At 34.3% G+C, this 20,765-nt stretch overlaps 3 protein-coding genes across 3 annotated transcripts in view; 1 reads left to right on the plus strand and 2 right to left on the minus strand.

Annotated features, from left to right (window-relative positions):
• Positions 1-535: 535 nt before the first annotated feature.
• On the minus strand, positions 536-3,427 carry LOC119836505 (NADH dehydrogenase [ubiquinone] 1 alpha subcomplex subunit 8). Its single transcript, XM_038361865.1, has 4 exons — positions 3,187-3,427; positions 2,089-2,264; positions 1,702-1,809; positions 536-1,138 (listed from the first exon to the last, which is right to left on the minus strand). Exons 1-4 carry the CDS (start codon positions 3,313-3,315, stop codon positions 1,021-1,023), a joined length of 531 nt encoding a protein of 176 aa, XP_038217793.1. The 5' UTR covers positions 3,316-3,427; the 3' UTR covers positions 536-1,020.
• Positions 3,428-6,069: 2,642 nt separating this feature from the next.
• LOC119836536 lies at positions 6,070-13,049 on the minus strand. Its single transcript, XM_038361910.1, has 7 exons — positions 12,711-13,049; positions 11,872-12,292; positions 9,989-10,134; positions 8,928-9,064; positions 8,092-8,179; positions 6,777-6,985; positions 6,070-6,211 (listed from the first exon to the last, which is right to left on the minus strand). Exons 1-7 carry the CDS (start codon positions 12,924-12,926, stop codon positions 6,091-6,093), a joined length of 1,338 nt encoding a protein of 445 aa, XP_038217838.1. The 5' UTR covers positions 12,927-13,049; the 3' UTR covers positions 6,070-6,090.
• Positions 13,050-14,248: 1,199 nt separating this feature from the next.
• The window catches only part of LOC119836337, a 16,417-nt gene continuing 9,900 nt past the window's right edge, over positions 14,249-20,765 (plus strand). The window contains exons 1-9 of the mRNA XM_038361639.1: positions 14,249-14,442; positions 14,571-14,609; positions 15,855-16,130; positions 17,328-17,378; positions 17,470-17,853; positions 18,513-18,566; positions 18,988-19,131; positions 19,517-19,708; positions 19,996-20,166. Coding sequence (XP_038217567.1) covers positions 14,587-14,609; positions 15,855-16,130; positions 17,328-17,378; positions 17,470-17,853; positions 18,513-18,566; positions 18,988-19,131; positions 19,517-19,708; positions 19,996-20,166 — 1,295 coding nt within the window. The 5' untranslated portion in view covers positions 14,249-14,442; positions 14,571-14,586. The remainder of the gene's footprint in view (positions 14,443-14,570; positions 14,610-15,854; positions 16,131-17,327; positions 17,379-17,469; positions 17,854-18,512; positions 18,567-18,987; positions 19,132-19,516; positions 19,709-19,995; positions 20,167-20,765) is intronic.

Raw genomic sequence — 20,765 nt, forward strand, 5'->3', positions numbered from 1 at the left:
GAGTCGTATATAAGTGAATGTACTTTATTCTAGTTATTCGAATTCTATGACCATTTCCTTAATCATTCAAGATATTTTTAGGGCATATTTTGAAATCAACTTAGTAATTCTGAGGAAATAATACGCTTCTAGAATTTTTACAAGTTTGTTTTTTTAAGTAGCAATTTTTTTCTTGTCATCGCATCGCATTATAATAAATACCGGCGCGTTCTACCAAACTTACCCTCCAATTTCAGTGGCGCCACCCTTTTAACGTTGTTACTCTAAGAGTACACCGAGAGGGATCTCCTTCATAGATTATACACTTATATACTATCTCCTTATTCTACTATACATACTTTACAATTTTACTCACTTAATTTAAAAAAAACGTGTCGTTTTATGTAATGACATCATCATGAAATCCACAAAGAATGACTTAAAAAGTGATTACTTATAATTTCGAAATTTAAAATTTCAGACATGTTTAAAACATAATTTGTCTATATATTAGATTTAACAATGAATATAATATCGCAGGTAATAAAAAACATACTCAATTTCAACATTTTATTACCTACACTTTAAATATCTATAGTGAAACATGATTAAAGTAAAACATTAGAAAACTCAATAAGGCAGTAGCGTAAAACAATAATTTTAAAATTGACTATGAATGTAATAGTAAAATGCCCTAATGTCTTACTTTAAAGGAAGGAAATTTCTATAGAGGGTATGCATAAGCGTTATCGCTTTGTCCCATTCTAACAATTTAGTTCTTACATATGTGTGATAAGAACGAAACAATATTTATATATGTTCTCACCAGAGTACACTTGCATGACATAACTTTTGACATTTTCCGCACAGATAAAATAATATAGAAATTTAACAATTAAAAGGGAATTTTCAACCATCTAAACAAAATATATAAAAAAGGATAGCTGTATGCGCGTTGATTCCAAATTTAATTTACAAAATACATATTGCAATAAAAAACACGAAATTCAATGCCAAACAAATGTACTTGGAAAACCCAATTTAATCTGTCATCCAATAGAAACGACCGCCATATCGCGCGCTTTTTTTCTCGTAGTTTTCCGGCAAACCTGGAGTCGCGTCTGGATACACGGCTTTTGGCTCCTCGAGGGGCTTCGGTCTTGGAAAAAAAAAAGATATTTGATACAAGCGACTAGATTTAAAAAAAAGACGCTTACATAGCCTACTAATATTATACACGCAAATGTTTGTAAGGATGTGTGTGTGTTTGTTGCTATTTCACGCAAAAATACTGAAACGATTGCAATGAAATTTGGTACGTAGACCGCTGGACAACTGGAATAACATATAGGCAATTTTTATCCCGATATTCCTACGGGATACGGACTTACGCGGGTGAAACTGCGGGGCGCAGCTAGTGATATTATATATGCATTACCAAAAGCAAAGACATTTATTTTCTCTAAAAAAAACTTTATACTTCAGCAAAAAATAGTACATCCTCCTCAAATGTGCATATGATCAAATGCTTAAATTAATTAGAATCAGTACAGACATTTTCGTTTCGAAATACAGTTATGTATTGGAAGTTTTGTTTAAAAAAATATGTATATATATTTGAATGTTTAGCAGCCTTTGACAATTACCAAAGACATTAGTTTTGAAAAGTTAAGTTAGTTTTTTTTTCAGTTTTTCACTTTAATATGGTAAGAAATAAAATACCTCTTGGTGTCATGGATCCTCGCCTCAGTGAAGTAACCAAACGAGGGGCGAGGCAGATTGAGTTTCTCCAGCATGCATTTATCAAACACACCTTGAGTTTTGCGGCAGCTGTAAAAATAAAAAAATATTTATAAATATGAACAATACAGTGAAAATAACACTTTTTATATGACTAGCAAACCACTCGGGCTACGCACGGATGAAATTACATTTATATTATACATATAAACCTTCCTCTTGAATCACCCTATACATTAAAAAAAAACCCATCAAAATCCATTGCGAATTAAAGATCTTGTGTCAATGTCATTGATGATAGAAAGCCTCTATTTTAAGCTATGTAGTGAAATATCCAACAACATTCCAGACATTAAATAAACAACTCACAACTCCAGACTCATGTCTCCCGAACTCTTATCAATGCAGTGCGTGTACTGGTTGAACTCGGCAAGACACGAGCCCTTGACCTTCCGGAAGAACTCCAGCGTGCACGCGGTGACGGCTTTGCCCTCATTGATGCACTTCCTGGGGTCCTTCTCCTCAGAGCGGCAGAGCATGTATTCCTGGAAATTAATTTTTAATTTGTAATTTGCATGCTCCATGATTTAACCCAGAAAATGATTGATCTATGACATTACATATACTTTGTAATGGTGAAGAACCTTTAAACATACTACTGGCTCTTTTATTAAATAAAATTAAAAAGGAATACTGAGCATTATAATTAAAAATAAATGTTTTTCAAAAATGAAGGTTCTAATACATATCATAATTATTCTTTATAACAATTATTAGGTGACCCGGCATACGCTACTCTGCCATACTTTTATTATTTAGGGGTACGAAAAATAGATGTAGGCCTATTCTCAGACCTACCCCATTTGCACACAAAATTTCATGTATACTAACATTGTGACACGCATTTTATATATATAGGGATTATAATTGCATTTTATTTAAGTTGAAGTATTTAAGTTATTATTCTACACATTTTAAACACATCATTCGAATTTGTTACAGTAATTTTTTTATGAATTATACCTATGATTCTAATTCTATGCACATAATATGATGCCATTATTATATTTTTAATTTTCACATAAACCAATGGACACTAGGTACATAACTCATTGGTTTTTGCATTTTGCTTCATCTTTTACTCATTTCGAATGGCAAATATACCATTCTAGTCTTGTTCTGATTATAATACATAAAAAATATTAAGTTTTTTTTAACCAGGACAAAAGCAATGGGTCACAAACAATTGTTTGTTATTATTTGTTTGTATTGTTATATCAATATAGATAATAGACATTTAAAATATTAATCGAAAAATACAATTTAAAATCGCCTTCTAAAAACATAACAACAAACATAACCTATTCGATTATGCAATCACTTCATTATAATTTGAAAAAATTAAGTTATCTAAGAAACATTGATTATTAAAAGTGAAAAATGTTATAAAATAAAATATATACTCACATTATTAACTTGTTCACAATATTTTCCTAAATGGAAAGACCCTGCTATTAATGTTGGTGTAGATAGGTTTACTTCTTGTACAGTCAATTCAGACTCTTCAGGTAGAACGACGTCGTTCGTAATGGTCATTTTGTACTATTAATTCCACGGGTAATTTGGAATTTTGGCCAAATTTTAATAAATAAGTTCTTCCACAATATTCGTGGAAGAAATACAAGTAACAAAACGTCTATACCAGAATACACTAATATTTTGTGGAAAAAGGAAAGAGTAATAGGGCACAGTATAAGTATAACAGAGACGGAATATAATTGTCGATTCTGACGGGATACTTTTCTAATTTTCCGTATAGCACTGTCAATTGTCAGTGACAGCTGTTCAGGTAGTTCCATTATACGTAGTTTTCTGTTATATTTAATTACATCAACTTACAAAAGTGATTTTTTTTTTATATTGTGTAATTTTTTTTCAGTTGTAGCACATTTATCTTGAAAAGATTATAGTATTCGGCAAGCTCACTACATATTTACACATTTAAGTATCTGTCCTCTTCATCACAGATATCTCAACTACTGTGAACCAATAATTAATATGAAATTTAAATATTCATATGATACTAGCGGTCCGCCCCGGCTTCGCCCGTGGTACATATATAGCCTATAGCCTTCCCCTTAGAATGGGCTATCTAAAACTTAAAGAATTTTTCAAATCGGACCAGCAGTTCCTGAGATTAGTGAATTGAAAAAAACAAACAAACTCTTCAGCTTTATAATATTAGTATAGGTTTAAATAAAAGCTAATATAGCATTATATTATACAAGCCAAGTAGAAATCGTTTTAATACAAGGATTCAAATAAAATGTTTATATTGATGCAACATTTATTAAACTAAGTTGAATTAATTATAGACTAGATGTTCACAAACTCATCAGATCAAGCCATATTTACATTTTTTCATCACTTGTTTCCATAAAATTGTTGTTCTTGCTCTTGTTCGCCTTGCAAATTGTTTTCCTCTGTGAAAAAAATGCTTCATCATTTTCTCTTAATAATTGTCAAAATTTATGAGAATAGAAATTCAATTTTCATGGGATGCGGTGTTTCACTTTTTTTTTATAGTGGGGAAATCTTACATAGATACCCACGGCCCCCGGGGAAAAGGAGCCGTGGATTATGTCGGATTCTTACCGACTAAAACCCCACTGTATTCCTACGAGCCGCTTTTATGAAGGGAGCTGGTTAATATACGTCCGCGACCCCCTCGGCGGCGGCCCGTTCCCGGGCCAGTGTTTTACTTACCATAAACTTGCGTCGTGAATAAAGGACAAACAAACGAACACTTTCATATTAACACCTATTAGTAAGGATTATAGTATATAATTTTTTTTCGTTACATCGCTTTCATTTTGAACATTGGACGATATTACATATATTTATATACCTCCTTAGTTTCAATGGAAAATTAAAATATTAAAGACTCACCTCCGTAATATTGCATATCATTTACTGGGAGCTGATACAATTTTGGAATATCAAAACGACTGCCCTGTAACAAATATGGTAAAAGCTATATATAATAATGTCGTTGTATATTAAAAGAAATATAAAAAACATGTGACTTACTGAATCAAAGTTTCTTCTACCCATTCTTGGAATATTTTTACTCGGAATTGTTTTAATTACATATCCCATCATACTTTGATCAAAGGGTCCATCAGCTTCATTGCTCCTTCCAACCCTAGGAACATTATTTGGCTTTATGAAAGAACTATCAACTTTTACTAAAAGATAAAATACACAGAATGCAGCGAAAATAATTGTGAATTTTGATGCCATATTTGAAATAGAATTCAGCGGGAACTGGGGAGTTCGAACTTTGAAACTGTGGTAAATTTTGAAGAATCTTTGCTTTTATACGTAAAAGTTTAGATTTATTCATGTTTTTTATGTCACTACTGACCCGCATATTTCTATGCCGAATACTAATTATCAATTAGATTATTATCTGCGTTTTAGTATCAGTTGTAGCGTGATAAGATCTTCAAAATATGCACCCGCATTTTTCCCAAATATACAGAACCTGAATACTAATTATCGCCACTATAGGTTGTGGGTAGATGTTGGTTGCCATGTTTTTAGATTAACTATTTGACTTATAGAAATGCAGTGTCGATAACTTTGTAGGTTCAATCAATAAATTGTAGTTGATTAAAACCAACAGAATAGGTATAAAAAGTAAAGGAAAAATAATTACAGGCAATAAGAGATCGGGATGTGGGAGGGGTTGAGGCGAGTATGTGAACCGTGAAAACTTATAAATTCTGTGGTACAAAACATGTATTCACGGATTGCAAAATGACGAGTCCAACGAAAATAAAGTTAAATAGCAAAGTTGTAAGTAATTAAAACATTGAAAAAAATAAACTTTAATACTTGACAGCGGGAAACCGTATTCAGTATTCAAATTGTTGACAATGTCAATGTCAATTTTTCTTGTTATCAAGTATCAAAAAATAACTGACATTCTATAGTCTTTAAAAATCTTATAAGATGTATAGTACATTTAGAATTACTTAACATGCAAAATATGCAGTCTCTATGTGGTGGCAAAAACCAGCAAAAAACAGCCAACTGCAGTACGTGTGCGTATTGTCACAATTGGAGTGAAATCTGACCCTTTTTCGTATATAAAATATACTTTTAATTTTCTTTCTATTCACAATATTATCATTGTATATTTAATATAAAAGATGGTAGTGCAAAGCATGTTTACATATGTTTTGTATATTAAATCTCATCAAAACAGCAAATGTGTCATATTAAAACACTAAGTGGGTCTCAGTATGTTTAATTGTTTACATTAAGTGGGAAATAAAACAAAAATTAATAAAACTTATTTATTCATCATCTTCCATTAGCCAAAGTAGTTGGTATGAACACTTGATATTTAGGAGTGTCTCCTCCTTTTTCCACCACAGCTCGAACCAGAGAAAATGGATCCAATTTTTTCCTCACCACAAGAAATCTGGAAAGAGATTATGACCTTTAAAAAGCTAATTAAGGAAACACTTAATTCAAACTTATCATTCTATAGTATAGAAAGAAAGAAAGATCAATTTATTTTAACACACACAAACACACATACAGGCATATGTATAGGCGGTATTACTAGCAGGCCAAATCTTTTTTCGTAAAAAACATATTAGAATAGCTAAATAATACTTGCTTCAGATCCATCGCATCTAAGTTTCTCTCTAATGTTTATTAAACTCTGTCCTAATCATTCCACCTGGCCACTGAACTTGTCCCCAACTTTCCACCTTAGCCATTAAAGTGACCCCACCTGTCCAACTAAGCCACTAAAACTGATAATACCTGTCCACTTTAGCCATTAAAACTGACCCCATCTGTTCTTCTTAACCACTTAAATTGTCCCCATTTGCCCAACTAAACCACAAAGTATAACCCCACCTTTCCACATAAGACACTAAAACTGACTACACTTATCCAACCAAGCCACTACCTCTGACCCCACCTGTCCAACTCATCTACTAAGACTAACCCCACCTATCCACAAAACCCGACCTCACCTGTCCTTATCCCCATAGCTCCTGGACCCGAGCCCCACCCTCTTGGCACACTGGTGCAGCACCGCCCTCTCCTCCTTGCCGAACTCGCTGCTGAACACCAGCTCCACGTCCAGGGTGTCGGAGCTGAGGTAGCGCTTCATCAGCTCGAAGCCGGCGCGTCTCAGTGCGCGTATGTCGGACACTGTGCTGCCGAGGCCTGCCCGGTTGACCTGATGGAAATAGTCCACGCTTAATACATGCGAAAAAGTGTGTCTGTTTGTCTCTCTTTCGCATCGCAACGGAGCAATTAATAAGAAGTAGAGTTCTCTATGAAACTTGCAATAATACGAATCAAGGCCTACATAAGTAGTTATAGACATTATAATATATACTTTTAGTAATATTGAAAAGATTAATCTTTACACAAACAAATTGCTTTAAGTTTATAGCCAAAGTTGTTTCAGTAGCAGCTGCAGTTTACTGTTTTAATTATTCAAATTGGTTGTTTCTTTCAGAAGAGATTACAACTAAACACAATAAAGAAATTGCGCGATGCGTAGGGACAGCACCTCTAATAACGCCTTAATACTAAAAGGTTTTTTTTATGTCAGAGCGGGCAACTGAGCTGGTGGTTCGCCTGATGGTAAACGATCACCACCGCCCATTAACATTCGCAGAGGCTCAGATCTCTGTGAATGCGCTGCCCGCTTTTGAGGGATAAGGGATAAGGAAAGGATTCATGACTGCAAAGAAGGAATGGACTAGGAAGGGCTAGGAGAAGGACATAGGCCTCCGGCTCCCCCACTCACCATACGAAACACAATAGCAAGTTATTATTTCACGCCGGTTTTTTGTGGGGGTGTGGTACTTCCCCGATGCGAGCTGGCCCAATTCGTGCCGAAGCGTGCTCGACTCCCACAATAAAATATTTATTTATTTATTCTTTATTCCTCTTAATAAAAACTACAAAAAAAAAAACTTCATAAACTTACAATATAAACAATTGCCGGCCTTATCGCTATATAGCGATTTCTTCCAGGCAACCAGACTTACAGAGAGAAATTAGATAGAGGAGTGGAGTAGGGCAGAGCATAGATATAATACGAAAAATTGAATAAAAAGAAATATATATAATACAATGAATAATGTTTTATTATGATGGTTGATTCTTAAATCCCAACACGCACACACTATTAGAACATCAGAGAAATTTAATTTATCTATCTATCTATTTATTATCTTTTTCTGGCAAATAAAAGTTTTATTTTATTAAAGAATTAATAAAATAATCTTACAACAGAGATTTTTTTTTTGAATATTAATAAAATATACATACCATTTGTAAATTAGGCTTGATCGGTTCCTCAATGCCTTGAGCGTCCGCCCCCAGTCCTCCGCCCTTCCAACCCATGAGTTTCATCATCCTAGTAAATTAAGTTTTTATATACATTGTATAATACAAAGTCGTTTTCTGTCTGTCCCTATGCTATTAAAATTTAAAACTACGCAACGGATTTTGATGGTTTATTTTTAATAGATAGAGTGATGCAAGAGGATGGTTTATATGTATGAAAATGAAGAAATGAAAAATTTTATTAATTATTTTTTTATTAAAACATCAATCCTCCTAATATTATAAATGCGAAAGTTTGTAAGGATGTGTGTTTGTTTGTTGCTCTTTCATGCAAAAACTGCTAAACCGATTGCAATGAAATTTGGTACGTAGCCAGCTGGACAACTGGAGTAACATGTAGGCAAGTTTTTATCCCGATATTCCTACGGGATACGGACTTACGCGGGTGAAACCGCGGGCCGCAGATAGTACTAAAATAAAATAACTAACTAACAATCTATTCTAATAACATAAAATTTAATAATACATCTATTAAATTATTCAGAATTTAACGCATGCGAAGCCGCGGGCAAAACCTAGTGTCACAATATATCAAATTTGCTCTGATCATTCACACAAAGTATAACGAAAACAACATAAGTTTTTAGGCAATTTTACATGTCTTTCCATTATATTTTTGTATGTTTGTAACGTTTACACTCAAAAATCAATGGAACGATTTCAAAAATTCTTTCACCACTAGATAGAGCAACTTCACTGAGTGACATAGGCTATATATGTATTATGCACGAAGGGCGAAGCCCTAACATAAAACTCACTTGGTAGCAACACTGTTTTCAACGGGCGTACCGAATTCCTCCTTCTTCCCGGATACATCGCTCATTGATATCTCCCTGTCCCCTTGGGCTCTGAATTGTTCCTTGACCATGAGACTCACGGAGCATTCTTTTAATCTCTGTAAAAAAAATAAAGAAAAAAAAAAACTCAGTGAAGTTATGGTTTGTCTATGAAACACATGTTTTTTTTTTATAAAATTCGAACGTTTTTATTTTTATTTTTGTTATTATAAAAAAAATCGTCCAAATTCCGTTATCTAATTCATTTATTAGCTTTTTGTTAAATAAAATAGAGGAAAAAACAAGGCCAACAAGGACGTTTACGTTATAGGAACTAAGAATTGCAAAAACACATCTATGAAAAATATTCTATTTTTATTCTATTTTTACACGCTTTTTATTAGCTTCACCTGTATATTGTTTGTTTGTAACCGACTTCTTTGAGCGCGATTTTGACCCACTTTAAACGGCCAGATTTCGTTCAAACTTTGTAGATTTATTGAGGACCGATGACAATACACTAATTTGATAAAATTAATCCATTTTTTAATTTGCAAAATATGATTTTTGTTAAAGCGTGTTTTTTAGTTTTTTTAAACTATTATCTATGAAAAAGATTACCAACGCCCCTTGGGAGATAGGCAGCATTTCTCGCCAAACTTAATAAAAAGTCGAGCTAATCGGGTGAATCACAAGAGGATATTTATTAAATATACAAAAAAAAAAATAAAAGGATTACCTCTGCTATTGGGGCGCTAATTGATAAAATTTACAAACACACACTACAATGCATAGTCCTTCCTACTAATATTATAAATGCGAAAGTTTGTAAGGTTGTGTGTGTGTGTGTTTGTTGCTCTTTCACGCAAAAACTACTGAACCGATTGCAATGAAATTTTGTACGTAGACACCTGGACAACTGGAATAACATATAGGCAACTTTTTATCCCGATATTCCTTGGGATTACGGACTTACGCGGGTCGCAACTAGTATAATATATGGAAGAAATAGATTATTAGCAACACTCTTACATCGTACATACATTCCATGCCAGCGTCTCCGCAATGCACCTCGCCTCCGCTTTGCTATCACCAGAGGCTTCTGCTAACAGCTCTCCGTTAAGAGCCAGCGAATAGACAGGCGGTTTATACGTCGTGCGGAGTATTAGATGGCATGCTTGGGCGCTGGCTGCAAAATATATTTAAAACAACTTTAAATCAATTATTGTATTGCACCACCGCCTTACTTTTTAACCTCTCTTGGGGGTTGTCTGGGAGAGATCGCTTATGATGATAAGACGGCCCTCAGTACATTTTAAGTTAACTATTGTCACTTATAATTGTAGTTTTTATTGTGTACAATGATGAATTTTTTATTACATTTCATTTCATTACATTTTCAGTACATTTAATTTCAAAATATACGACGTTTTAAATCACATTAATATTATAAATGTGAAAGTTTGTTTGTTTGCATGTTTGTGCATCATTATCAATCATATGGTAATGATGGATTTTCAAGAAATTTGGTATACAGACAGGGTATGAGCTGACTTGGGCGATAGGACACTTTTCATCCCGATTAAATGCTCCCTTGGGATAAAAAGGGAATCTTGATATCCGGGCGGAGCCGGGACGAGCGTCTAGTTGACAATAAATACAGAAATAATTCTTACACACATTTTTATTTTAAATCTAGATAGAATGTACTATTCACACTAACTTTTCCAGTAGTATGTTAAACTATTTATATAACACTAGCTGCGCCCCGCGGTTCATCCGCGTAAGTCCGTATCCCGTCAGAATATCGGGATAAAAATGTTATTCCAGTTGTCCAGCTATCTACATATCAAATTTCATAGCAATTGATTCAGTAGTTTTTCGTGAAAGAGTAACAAACACACAAATCCTAACAAACCTTCCCATTTATAACGTTAGTAGGATATGGCACTAAGCTAAATAGTCTATCACTAAGCCAAATATATTCTAAAGCACAGATTGATTTTAATCAATTATTCATTATAATTATTTAGCCAACTACACCTGTTTATATTTAATTTTTTAATTTTATAGCATTGATATGCTTTATAAATGAGAAATTTTGAAAGAATAGAAAAAATTCGATCACGAGGCAGGATTCGAACCTGCGTATCTTGCCTAACCGTAGCAACGCCTAGCCTCTCGGCCACCCGTGATCCTGCCACAGTAATCGAATTTCTTCTACTCTTTCGGTTTCATGTGCCTAAGGGGCACCCCACGCCATCTATTGAGATGATTAAGAACCATCACAACCAATACGAAACGTTATTTCAATGATTACAATATTGTATCGATGGAACGCGGCCTTTGTTCGAATCCTGCCTCGTGATCGAATTTTTTCTATTCTTTCAAAATTTCTCATACACCTGTTTATATTTCTAAAATAAGTAACTGAATATTGTACATTGAAACCAGCCAAAACTTGCCTATTAAAAAAATACAGTATTTTTTAAACTTCAATCATATTAAGTAACATTTGTAATAGGAATTCCAATATGGTTCATATAAAATATAAATACATTAAAATGCTTGTGAATATTTGAAAAATGCTATCATTCGACGGGTTTCTTAATTGCGTCTTTAGCTGTTGCACCATGCCTTTTTTTCAATTTATTTAAATATTAGGCTAGTTAATTCGGAGTAGTTTAATAGATGTTATTATGCATATAAACCTTCTTACTGAATCATTATTCTCTAATCTATTTAATCTATTTAAAAAACCCCATAAAATCCATTGCGTATTTTTTAAAGATTTAAGCATACATAGGGACTTAGAAAGCGTCTTTGTTTTATACTATGTAGTGATACAAATGACATATTATCATAAGATACACTGAACTCAATACCTTTCATGACTTTTGTCTTTGGTAATAGGAATATCTCATACCTTGTATATTAGTCTGTTTGGCAGCCCATGGTCGAACCAAAAGAACAAACCGTCCAAACGGTGTTATAAACATATTCTCTCTAAAACTCCCCATATCCAAACAATCAATCTTCCCCAATTCTTCTCTATAACTGTTAAACCGTTCTTTCTTATCTGATTCACTCGCTTTTACATCATCATCTTTTACATCCTGTTCCACACATTTTTCATCATCATTATCATCGGAGTCTTGTTGATCAGTGGTTATCACACTCTGTCCTTGTGGTACAAATTCAATTTTTGTAGATTTTGCTGGTGGGGAGTCTTTGACGACTCCGCCTTCTCTCTTTATGCCCTTAGCGCGATCTTCAGCTGCGTCAGATGCAGACACAAATGTTCTTTGCAGTTTGGTTTTCTTTTGTTTCCTGTAATTGATTGCCACCTGGAATGTTTTATGTAGTTGATGTGTTGTTAGAAATTTTCACATATTGATGCATCTTTAATTGGTGTATAAATTTTAGTTAAATGCAGTTGTGTTGTGTTTACTTATTTGGAATTCTGGTTCTGCAAAGCACTTAAAACAGAAATAGATCAGTTATAAATATAAAAGATTTGTTATATGTATACATATATTAAATCTATTATGTATAAATCCCTCACAGAGGGGCTTGAATCCCTGCAGTGGGATCTCATATAGACTGATGATGACATGTACTGATAGGTTTTGAACAGAGGCGAAAAAACATTACAAGTAATTCTTTTTTGCAATTTAATTTAATTGTATTAATAAATTTATATTTTAATTCATTTTTTTAATTTACTCAACTATCAAAATCTAGGTTAGAATTACAACAACATACCTCTTTCGATAGTCTCGCAACTTCCTGCATAGTTTCTATAGGGTATCTGCATCCCATAAATTCTATATTGGCAAATACTTGCGCCAGGCATATTAATCTTTCCTCTGGATAATTCTCCTTCCATCTCTCTATGAAGGCTCTCCTTAACTGCCAATGATCCTCACTTTCATGCTCCTCTCTATATTTTTCAACGTCCCAATTTGTGTTATACGACATTGTACTGATTTTTACAGAAATTTGAACATATTCATTTTAAATCAACAATTCTAGAATTGAAATAAAACTTCGAAAAAACTTAAAAAGGTACCTGCAGTCATATTAATAATAAGTAGGGACATTGACTTAAGTCAAAGTCATTCCGTCAGTGTCATAGGGCCAAAGAGTGTCAGTGTTAGCAACCTGAAGTGGACCGACTATCGTACCCCGGGGCGTAAAATTATCGTACATGGAACGAAATTATCGTACTTTTTAGGATAATGTCTATTACAGATAAATAAATCATATAAATTGTAATATTGATATGCATGCAAGTACTCTATAGTTTATCTTTTTTAAACCACCGCTGTCAAATCAACAGAACACTGAAATCCAAATGTTTTACACGTGGCACAGACCCTGAACTTTTTGATTCCCTTTCCACTTTAACTTCAATAAATGCGCCAAGCGTAAAATTCACTCAGACAAAATTTCACTGTTCTCATGCAAGTTGGATACATAATCGAAATATCGAACTTATATTCTTTTGTTCGCATTGGTAGATGCTATACTAATCAATAAGAAAGCGTATACAGCAGGCGCTGGATAAAGTTACGGTATCGGCAGTGGTGAAACTTAGCATAGGGAATCGTAAGAACCAATAGGAATAGAGAACTTGTCTTTCTCGGTATTTTCCCAAGACTTAATTGGACAAAATAAATCATGCTAATTCGATTTAGACTATCAGCGCATGAGTGAAATAGTATAAATTCTCAAAATTCAAATTTTGCATCATGATAGAAATTATCGTACAATCTGCGTACGATAATAGTATGCTATCGTACATCGTACGTAGGCACAAAATTATCGTATGTGTACGATAATTATCGTACGGTTCCGAACACTGAAGAGTGTTAGTGTGTGAGATAATATTACGGCATAGGCAATATCACAAGAGATACTATTGTGGCCACGAAGCACTACCAATCAAAAAAAAAAAATTGTAAGTAATACGTATTACGTTCTACTTTCAAGGGTTTATAGAAGGTACTTTCCTACTTGGTGGTCGGAGATTCCTACCCTCAAATCGTGGAGGATGGATCATGAAAGTAGCCAGGGCACTAAATGCGCGAATACCCACAAGCACATTTCGTACATTTTGCAGCGCAACATTCATACATATTCGTACATTGTACGAATATTTATACACACGTGAGTGAACAGGGTAATTAGTTTATCAATGAACATACGGCCTTGACTTAACCGTCATTGTCAATTTGGAAGATATAATATTTGGACTGAACAGATTTTTAATTTTTGAACGATCGGCGATCGGCGATCGCCAATCGGCAGCATAGTTCTTAATATTTTGTGAATCGCAAAAATCTTATGAAAATTCATATTTTCCTATGCTCTTGTTGTTATTTTAAATCACCGAATTAAAAGAATGTCTATTTAATTTTCAAGTAATACTTGTAAAGCTACCTTCAACATTGTTTACTTTATTAAACCCCATATCTTGCAAAATTTCTTGAAGGTATGCGTGAGCGGCTGTAGATTATTTCATATCTAGTTTAATATTACCGCTTTTCTTAATTTCAATCATCCCACCAATGAAATAAAAAATTAAGACGCAGCATTTACTTTTTTCTTTTGTTGTTTCAGTTACTAAAGTAGTAAAATGGGACCTGCAAATATGTGCAGGTAGGTTTCAACCAATTATCTATATCTTGATTGAATATGTTGTAGTGTCTAAATTGTTATGTATTTCAATAGATGACTTAGATATTTTGTGAGTAAAGTGTCATGGTATCTAGTTGTTTAAAACTAGTCTCTCGTTCGCTCCGCCCGGGTTGACCCGGGATAAAAACAAAATAAAATATAGACACAGTAATAAAAATAAAATATAAACACTTATAGATAACTTGTTTTTCTATGTAAAAGAATTTTTGTAGTAGTAAATAGGTTTTGTATATATCTAGAGATTATCCCTTACAATGTTTAAAACTCACAAATTCATCTTTTATATTTAAATAAATAAACAGATTAGTTTTGTCAGGTTTACATTTTAGTTTAAACATTATTAGGTAATAATATTTAAATAAATTAATTCAGTACGATCAATAGATGCATGTTATGTTTTGTTTACTTCCACATTATATTTTTGCAATAAAAAGTATGTCTTTCTAATCAAAGCAATATATTGTGTATGAAACTCAAACTTACAAGTATTTCCCAAAAATTAATTACTATGTAATATGGATGTATTGATGGAAAAAGTTTCTGTCTGTTTGTCAATTATGTAAAAACCACTGGGCAGATTTTGACAAGATTTTATATGGTGATTGACCAATATTAGGTTCAACTTATAGGCTACATTTTTAATGAAAAAAAATATTTTTTTGAGTGGCTATGAAATAGGGGATGAAAAATAATTTTTATAAAAGTGTAATTAAATCGGGTGTCATTGTATAGGTCTTTAAAAACGAAATAGAGATTTCTGAATAGATTTTTTTTGCTACATAAACAATTGATGAGATATTCAGATCTTAAGTAATCAAAGAAGTCATACGGTTTTTTACACTTTGAAAATCCACATCTACACAATCAAAGTTAAGAGTGGGTACTTTTTAAATCTCAAATGCTTATAAAATTCTCATGTCACAATGTTAGTTACCATACTCCTTTGAAATGGCTGGACAAAATCTCATGAACTTTTGTGTGAATGTCAAGTAGATGTGAGGTAGATGTGTGAGCCAATATCTATAATTCATACCACTAAATGATGAGAGTAAGGCTGAACAGAAGTGTTTGCCGGGTCAGCAAGTAAAACATTAAGTACCGTTACTCAATAGGACCGTTGAGAAGTTCTAAAAGAAATCTTGCTAATTGTTGTTTAAAGTCATCACAATTATATTAAGTGCATACTGAAATTACTCTTTTTCACAGTGACAAAGAACCAGCCGAAGAAATTTCATCAGTGTTTAAACTGCAATGGTTGAACACCACACTGAAATTCATAAAAAATGACAAGGAGTTAATTTTAAATTATCCGGAACTATCCGTGGACAGAATAAAGTTCCTTCAAGATATGATAAGCGGTAGAAATGCTGATATAGCTCTGGGCTACAAGCAATTATACATACCTCTGTGGGAGGCGCTCAAGATAATTGGCGTGAAATATGAATTCAAAATGCGAGTAAAGCACACTGGAAATAATACTGGGTAAGTTGTTAATTGATAAAAGTTATGATTGTTTTTGTTTCTCAGTCCATTCCCTTCCCTTTCTCCTTAGAAGCGACACTACCGGCGCTTCCGCTGCAAATGTTCATGAGCAATGGTGATCACTTACCATCAGGTGAACCACCAGCTCAGTTGTCCACTTAGGGCATAAAAAAAGGAATTTGGAGAGGCTCCCAGGAACCTTACTTCATAGCTGGGGAACCTAAAAGATAAACACGAATTTATGTATAAAATACTTTTTATTGCAATCACGTCTTGCACTATGCAAGAAATTTCTAACAATACTAGCTGCGCCCCGCGGTTTTAAGCGCGTAAGTCCGTATCCTGTAGAAATAACGGGATAATGCCTATATGTCTATATGCTATTCCAGTTGTCCAGCTGTCTACATACCAAATTTCCTTGCAATCGGTTCAGTAGTCTTTGCATGAAAGAAAAACAAACACACACATCCTTACAAACTTTCGCATTTATAATATTACTAGGATAGTAGGATAGTAGGATATAGTAGGATTTATAATAGTAAAAAAAATTCTTGCATTAATGGAATGTCAGTTATGTAGTAGGATCAAAGGTTTATTTCTGTGTTTGTTCACTTTATGTCTATTATAAATAAAAAAAGATATTTATTAGCAAGAACAAATATTAAATTGACAATGATGCTCTGCCTTACTACCTGTATCTCAGGAGACAGTGATATCCCTTTAAATTCATATACGGGTAAGTCCGTATCCCGTAGGAATATAGGGATAAAAAGTTGCCTATATGTTATTCCAGTTGTCCAGCTATCTACATACCAAATTTCATTGCAACTGGTTCAGTAGTTTTTGCGTGAAAGAGCAACCAACACACACACATCTTTACAAATTTTCGCATTTATAATATTAGTAGGATTAGTAGAATAGGATTTGTAATTACATTTTCCCTACTATCTCTATTTACTTTCAATCAAATCAAATCAATGTACTATTTAATTTCAATAATATAAAGCTACAGATATAGTTTCTTTGAACACACTAATCTCAGGAACTACTGGACCATGTTATAAAATTCTTCTTATCGCAGATGGATATAATATATATGTGATATCTGAATGCTATAAGCTAATGTACCACGGGCGAAGCCAGGATGGACTGGTAGCTATTTATAAATTGTTTTATTTCTTGTTTTTCAATTTTCAGATATTTAACCCTGGAAAAAGTACCAAAGGCGTCTTTGCCTAGAATAGAAATGTAAGTATTACCCCTGACTTAACGATTTTGAACTCCGAGGTTCTCACCACTGAGCCACCACTGTTTTTCAATCATTCATCCGAATCCACAGCCCCAGCAGCATCTGCGACTCCGACTCGTCAGATAACGACATCGAACCGACGAGAAGGGAACAGATAAGCAAGCAATACTTGGCCAAGATGCACACAACAGTTGACTCCATATCCCCATCCTTCATCAAGGCGTCCCTGCAGAAGTTACACGACTTCGTGACCGACGTGGAGAAAGCGAGTATGGTTTTCGACAACCTGGCGAGGATCGAAGCGACCTTCCTGCAGAACCTGCTCGGTGTTCTGAAGAGGAGGGAGGCCCTGGAGGAACTCTTTTCGCCGATGTGCAACGCCTTGCTGAAGAAGATCGGTGCAGCTGTCGAGACATCTGACAGCTTCAGACTGGAGATGTCCACGGTCAGTCTGGATGAGGGCACTTCTAGAAGGTTAGTGTTTTGCTGTGTTAAAAACTATGGGCCACCCATCTATACTAATATTTTGAAGCTGAAGAGTTTGTTTGTTTGAACGCGCTAATCTCGGGAACTACTTGTCCGATTTGAAAATTTCTTTCAGTGTTAGATAGCACATTTATTGAGGAAGGCTATAGGCTATGTATGTACCACGGGCGAAGCCGGGGCGGACTGCTAGTAAATTATATTTTCGTTACACATGATCAAAGAACCCTGTATCCCGCACATTTTATGCATGTATTTATAAGAAACTAGCAGTTCGCCCCGGCTTCGCACGTGGCACATGTAGAGCCTACGTTAATCAGCGAAATTGCAGCAGTAGTTTTTGAGTTTTTCCGTTACAAACAAACAAACAAGAATATGATATTGAAGACTTTTTAATATTAATAAAAAGTCTTCAATGCTCATCACTACATAGTATAAAACAAAGTCATTTTCTCTGTCCTCTGTCATGTCCCTGTGTATGCTTAAATCTTTAAAACTACGCAACGGATTTTGATAGGGTTTTTTTTTAATAGATAGAGATAAATGGTTCAATTGAACTACTCTGAATTGAACGCGAGCGAAGCTGCGGACAAAAGCTAGTTGTAAAAAAAATGTTTCATCCATTACACATTCATTATCTTCTATTCCAGGCATTTGACATTCAAAAAAACACCGTATTTCGCCAAAAAGAAAAATAAAAAGTCGTGAGTATGCAATTGTTTATTTCATAGAAAAATATCACTCATCATCAGCCCATATAATATGTTCCTACTGCTGGGACCCGGGCCTCCTGTGAGGGTTCGGGCCATAATCCACCACGCTGGCCAAGTGCGGGTTGGCAGATGTCACATGTCGTCGAACTTTTGATTCTCGGACATGCCGGTTTCCTCACGATGTTATCCTTCACCGTTTCAAGCAGTGGTGATGTTATCTACATGAGCAGATAAATTGAAAAATCAATTTATTTCCTGCACGCTCGCCCGGTCTCGAACTCCGACTTATCGATTTTGAAGTCCGAGGTTATCACCACTGAGCTACCACTGCTTTTTCGAGAGAAAAAATCACTCGTTTTTGTAAAAAAAAAATGCAAATTTAATTATTATTAATAAAAATTATTTTCCGTAGAATATCAGGAAGGAAAAAGGAAAGCACGAGACCGAGTACGGCGGCACAGATTAAAAAATCCCTCGCGGCGCAGAAGTGTAAGGTTAATGATTTATCAGCGAAGATGGAAACATTATCTGTTAAAGGGAAACTAGAGAATTTACGGTATGGCCGGGTTTTCTGCTGTAATTTTTCACTATTCAAATTTGATATGTATATTATTATAATGGTTTGAAAAACAGCAAAAGTCCTTATTATATATATTAGTACATATTTAAACGTGCCAAAAGTCTATAGCCTATAAAAAAATAGACTATAAAAATTTATGGATACTACTATTAGCAATTGTTTACAATGCACTAAGCTTTTTCGGCTTTATCTATCTATCTTTCATTTATCTATCATTTTGTATGTTTCTTTCTTTTGTTCTTTTGAAAAAAAAAATCACAAAATAAACGAATAGAAAAAATGTTTACTTAGTGCATGCTATATATTATTTTCATTAATATTATTTTTAATAATATTTTTACCAAATGATGGTTTTTTTCAGTGACGAGTTAAAAAAGGACATACCACAAGCCATAGACAAACCACCGACCATAGACAAGAACAAAGGGGCCAAAGACAATGTTAAAAACGCGAATGCCATAGATAAAAAAGTATTAAATAAATCTAACAGTGTGTTACCACAATCTTTAAACAACGCAGTTACAGCAATTAATCTTACATCTAGTATAAATGGGTGAGTTAAAAAAACTCCATCTTCGATTTTTCTATAATCTTTATATCTACATCCCTACTATCCTACTAATATTATAAATGCGAAAGTTTTTAAGGATGTGTGTGCGTTTGTTGCTCTTTCACGCAAAAACTACTGAACGATTGCAATGAAATTTGGTACGTTGACAGCTGGACAACTGGAATAATATATAGGCAACTTTTTATCCCGATATTCCCACGGGATACGGACTTACGCGGTTGAAACCGCGGGGCGCAGCTAGTATTAGTATAGATAATGTTTTTTTACAGTTGCGAAAAGAAAAACGAAACGGAAGTACCGACCATAGACAAAACTACGAAGGCGATAGAGGAGAAAACATTTGAAACCCTCATAAAAGAAAATAAACACATACAAATGAGAAGCGATAATGTTGTTATGGATAAGGAGTTATTGCAAAAAGCGGTGGTGCCTGCGAATGGGTGAGTTTTTAATCGACTTACGCAAAAGCGAAGTGTGTGTTTTTAAATGTTTGCATACGAGACGTGTTTGTGTGGACTCACGGAATGGATAAATGGGGTAAGATAAGATAACATATAGTTAGTGTCAAGTTAGTCTAGACAGACGGCCATGCACCTGTCTGCCTGTCTGTTTGTGAGTCTGTCTGTCTATCTGTCTGTCTGTCTATCTGTCTGTCTGTCTATCTGTCTATTTGTACCGGCTAATCTCTCGAACGGTCTTTCACTAACAGATGGCTGACATAATATAACTTTGACATCTATTTATACTAACATTCCCATGGGACCATTGGGACCATTGGGACCATTGGGACTTCAAGGAAAAACTCCCTTACGCGGGCGGAACCGCGGTACTCAGCTAGTTACTAATAAACTCAAACTCAAAACTGTTTTGAGTTTTCTGTATCTGCTGAAAAATATTCCTCTTCCTTCAAAATCGGTGTTTCGACGTGACAGCGATACAGATAGACAGACTTTCGAATCTTTACTAATATTACTAGCTGGTGCGCGGTGCGCGGGCTGCAAGCAGCCCGCGTGGATTTTTGCGTGGACCAGTATTATCA

Source organism: Zerene cesonia, chromosome 24 (assembly GCF_012273895.1).
Source record: "Zerene cesonia ecotype Mississippi chromosome 24, Zerene_cesonia_1.1, whole genome shotgun sequence".
NCBI lineage: Eukaryota > Metazoa > Arthropoda > Insecta > Lepidoptera > Pieridae > Zerene > Zerene cesonia.

Coding starts and splice junctions, on each gene's coding strand:
- LOC119836505 (XM_038361865.1), bottom strand. CDS start 3,315: ATGACCATTACGAACGACGTCGTTCTACCTGAAGAGTCTGAATTGACT. Junction 2,265..3,186: donor ATTGTGAACAAGTTAATAAT/GTGAGTATATAT, acceptor ATTAATTTCCAG/GAATACATGCTCTGCCGCTC. Junction 1,810..2,088: donor GGAGACATGAGTCTGGAGTT/GTGAGTTGTTTA, acceptor TTATTTTTACAG/CTGCCGCAAAACTCAAGGTG.
- LOC119836536 (XM_038361910.1), bottom strand. CDS start 12,926: ATGTCGTATAACACAAATTGGGACGTTGAAAAATATAGAGAGGAGCAT. Junction 12,293..12,710: donor TTGCGAGACTATCGAAAGAG/GTATGTTGTTGT, acceptor AAAACATTCCAG/GTGGCAATCAATTACAGGAA. Junction 8,180..8,927: donor GAAAACAGTGTTGCTACCAA/GTGAGTTTTATG, acceptor TTAATTTACTAG/GATGATGAAACTCATGGGTT.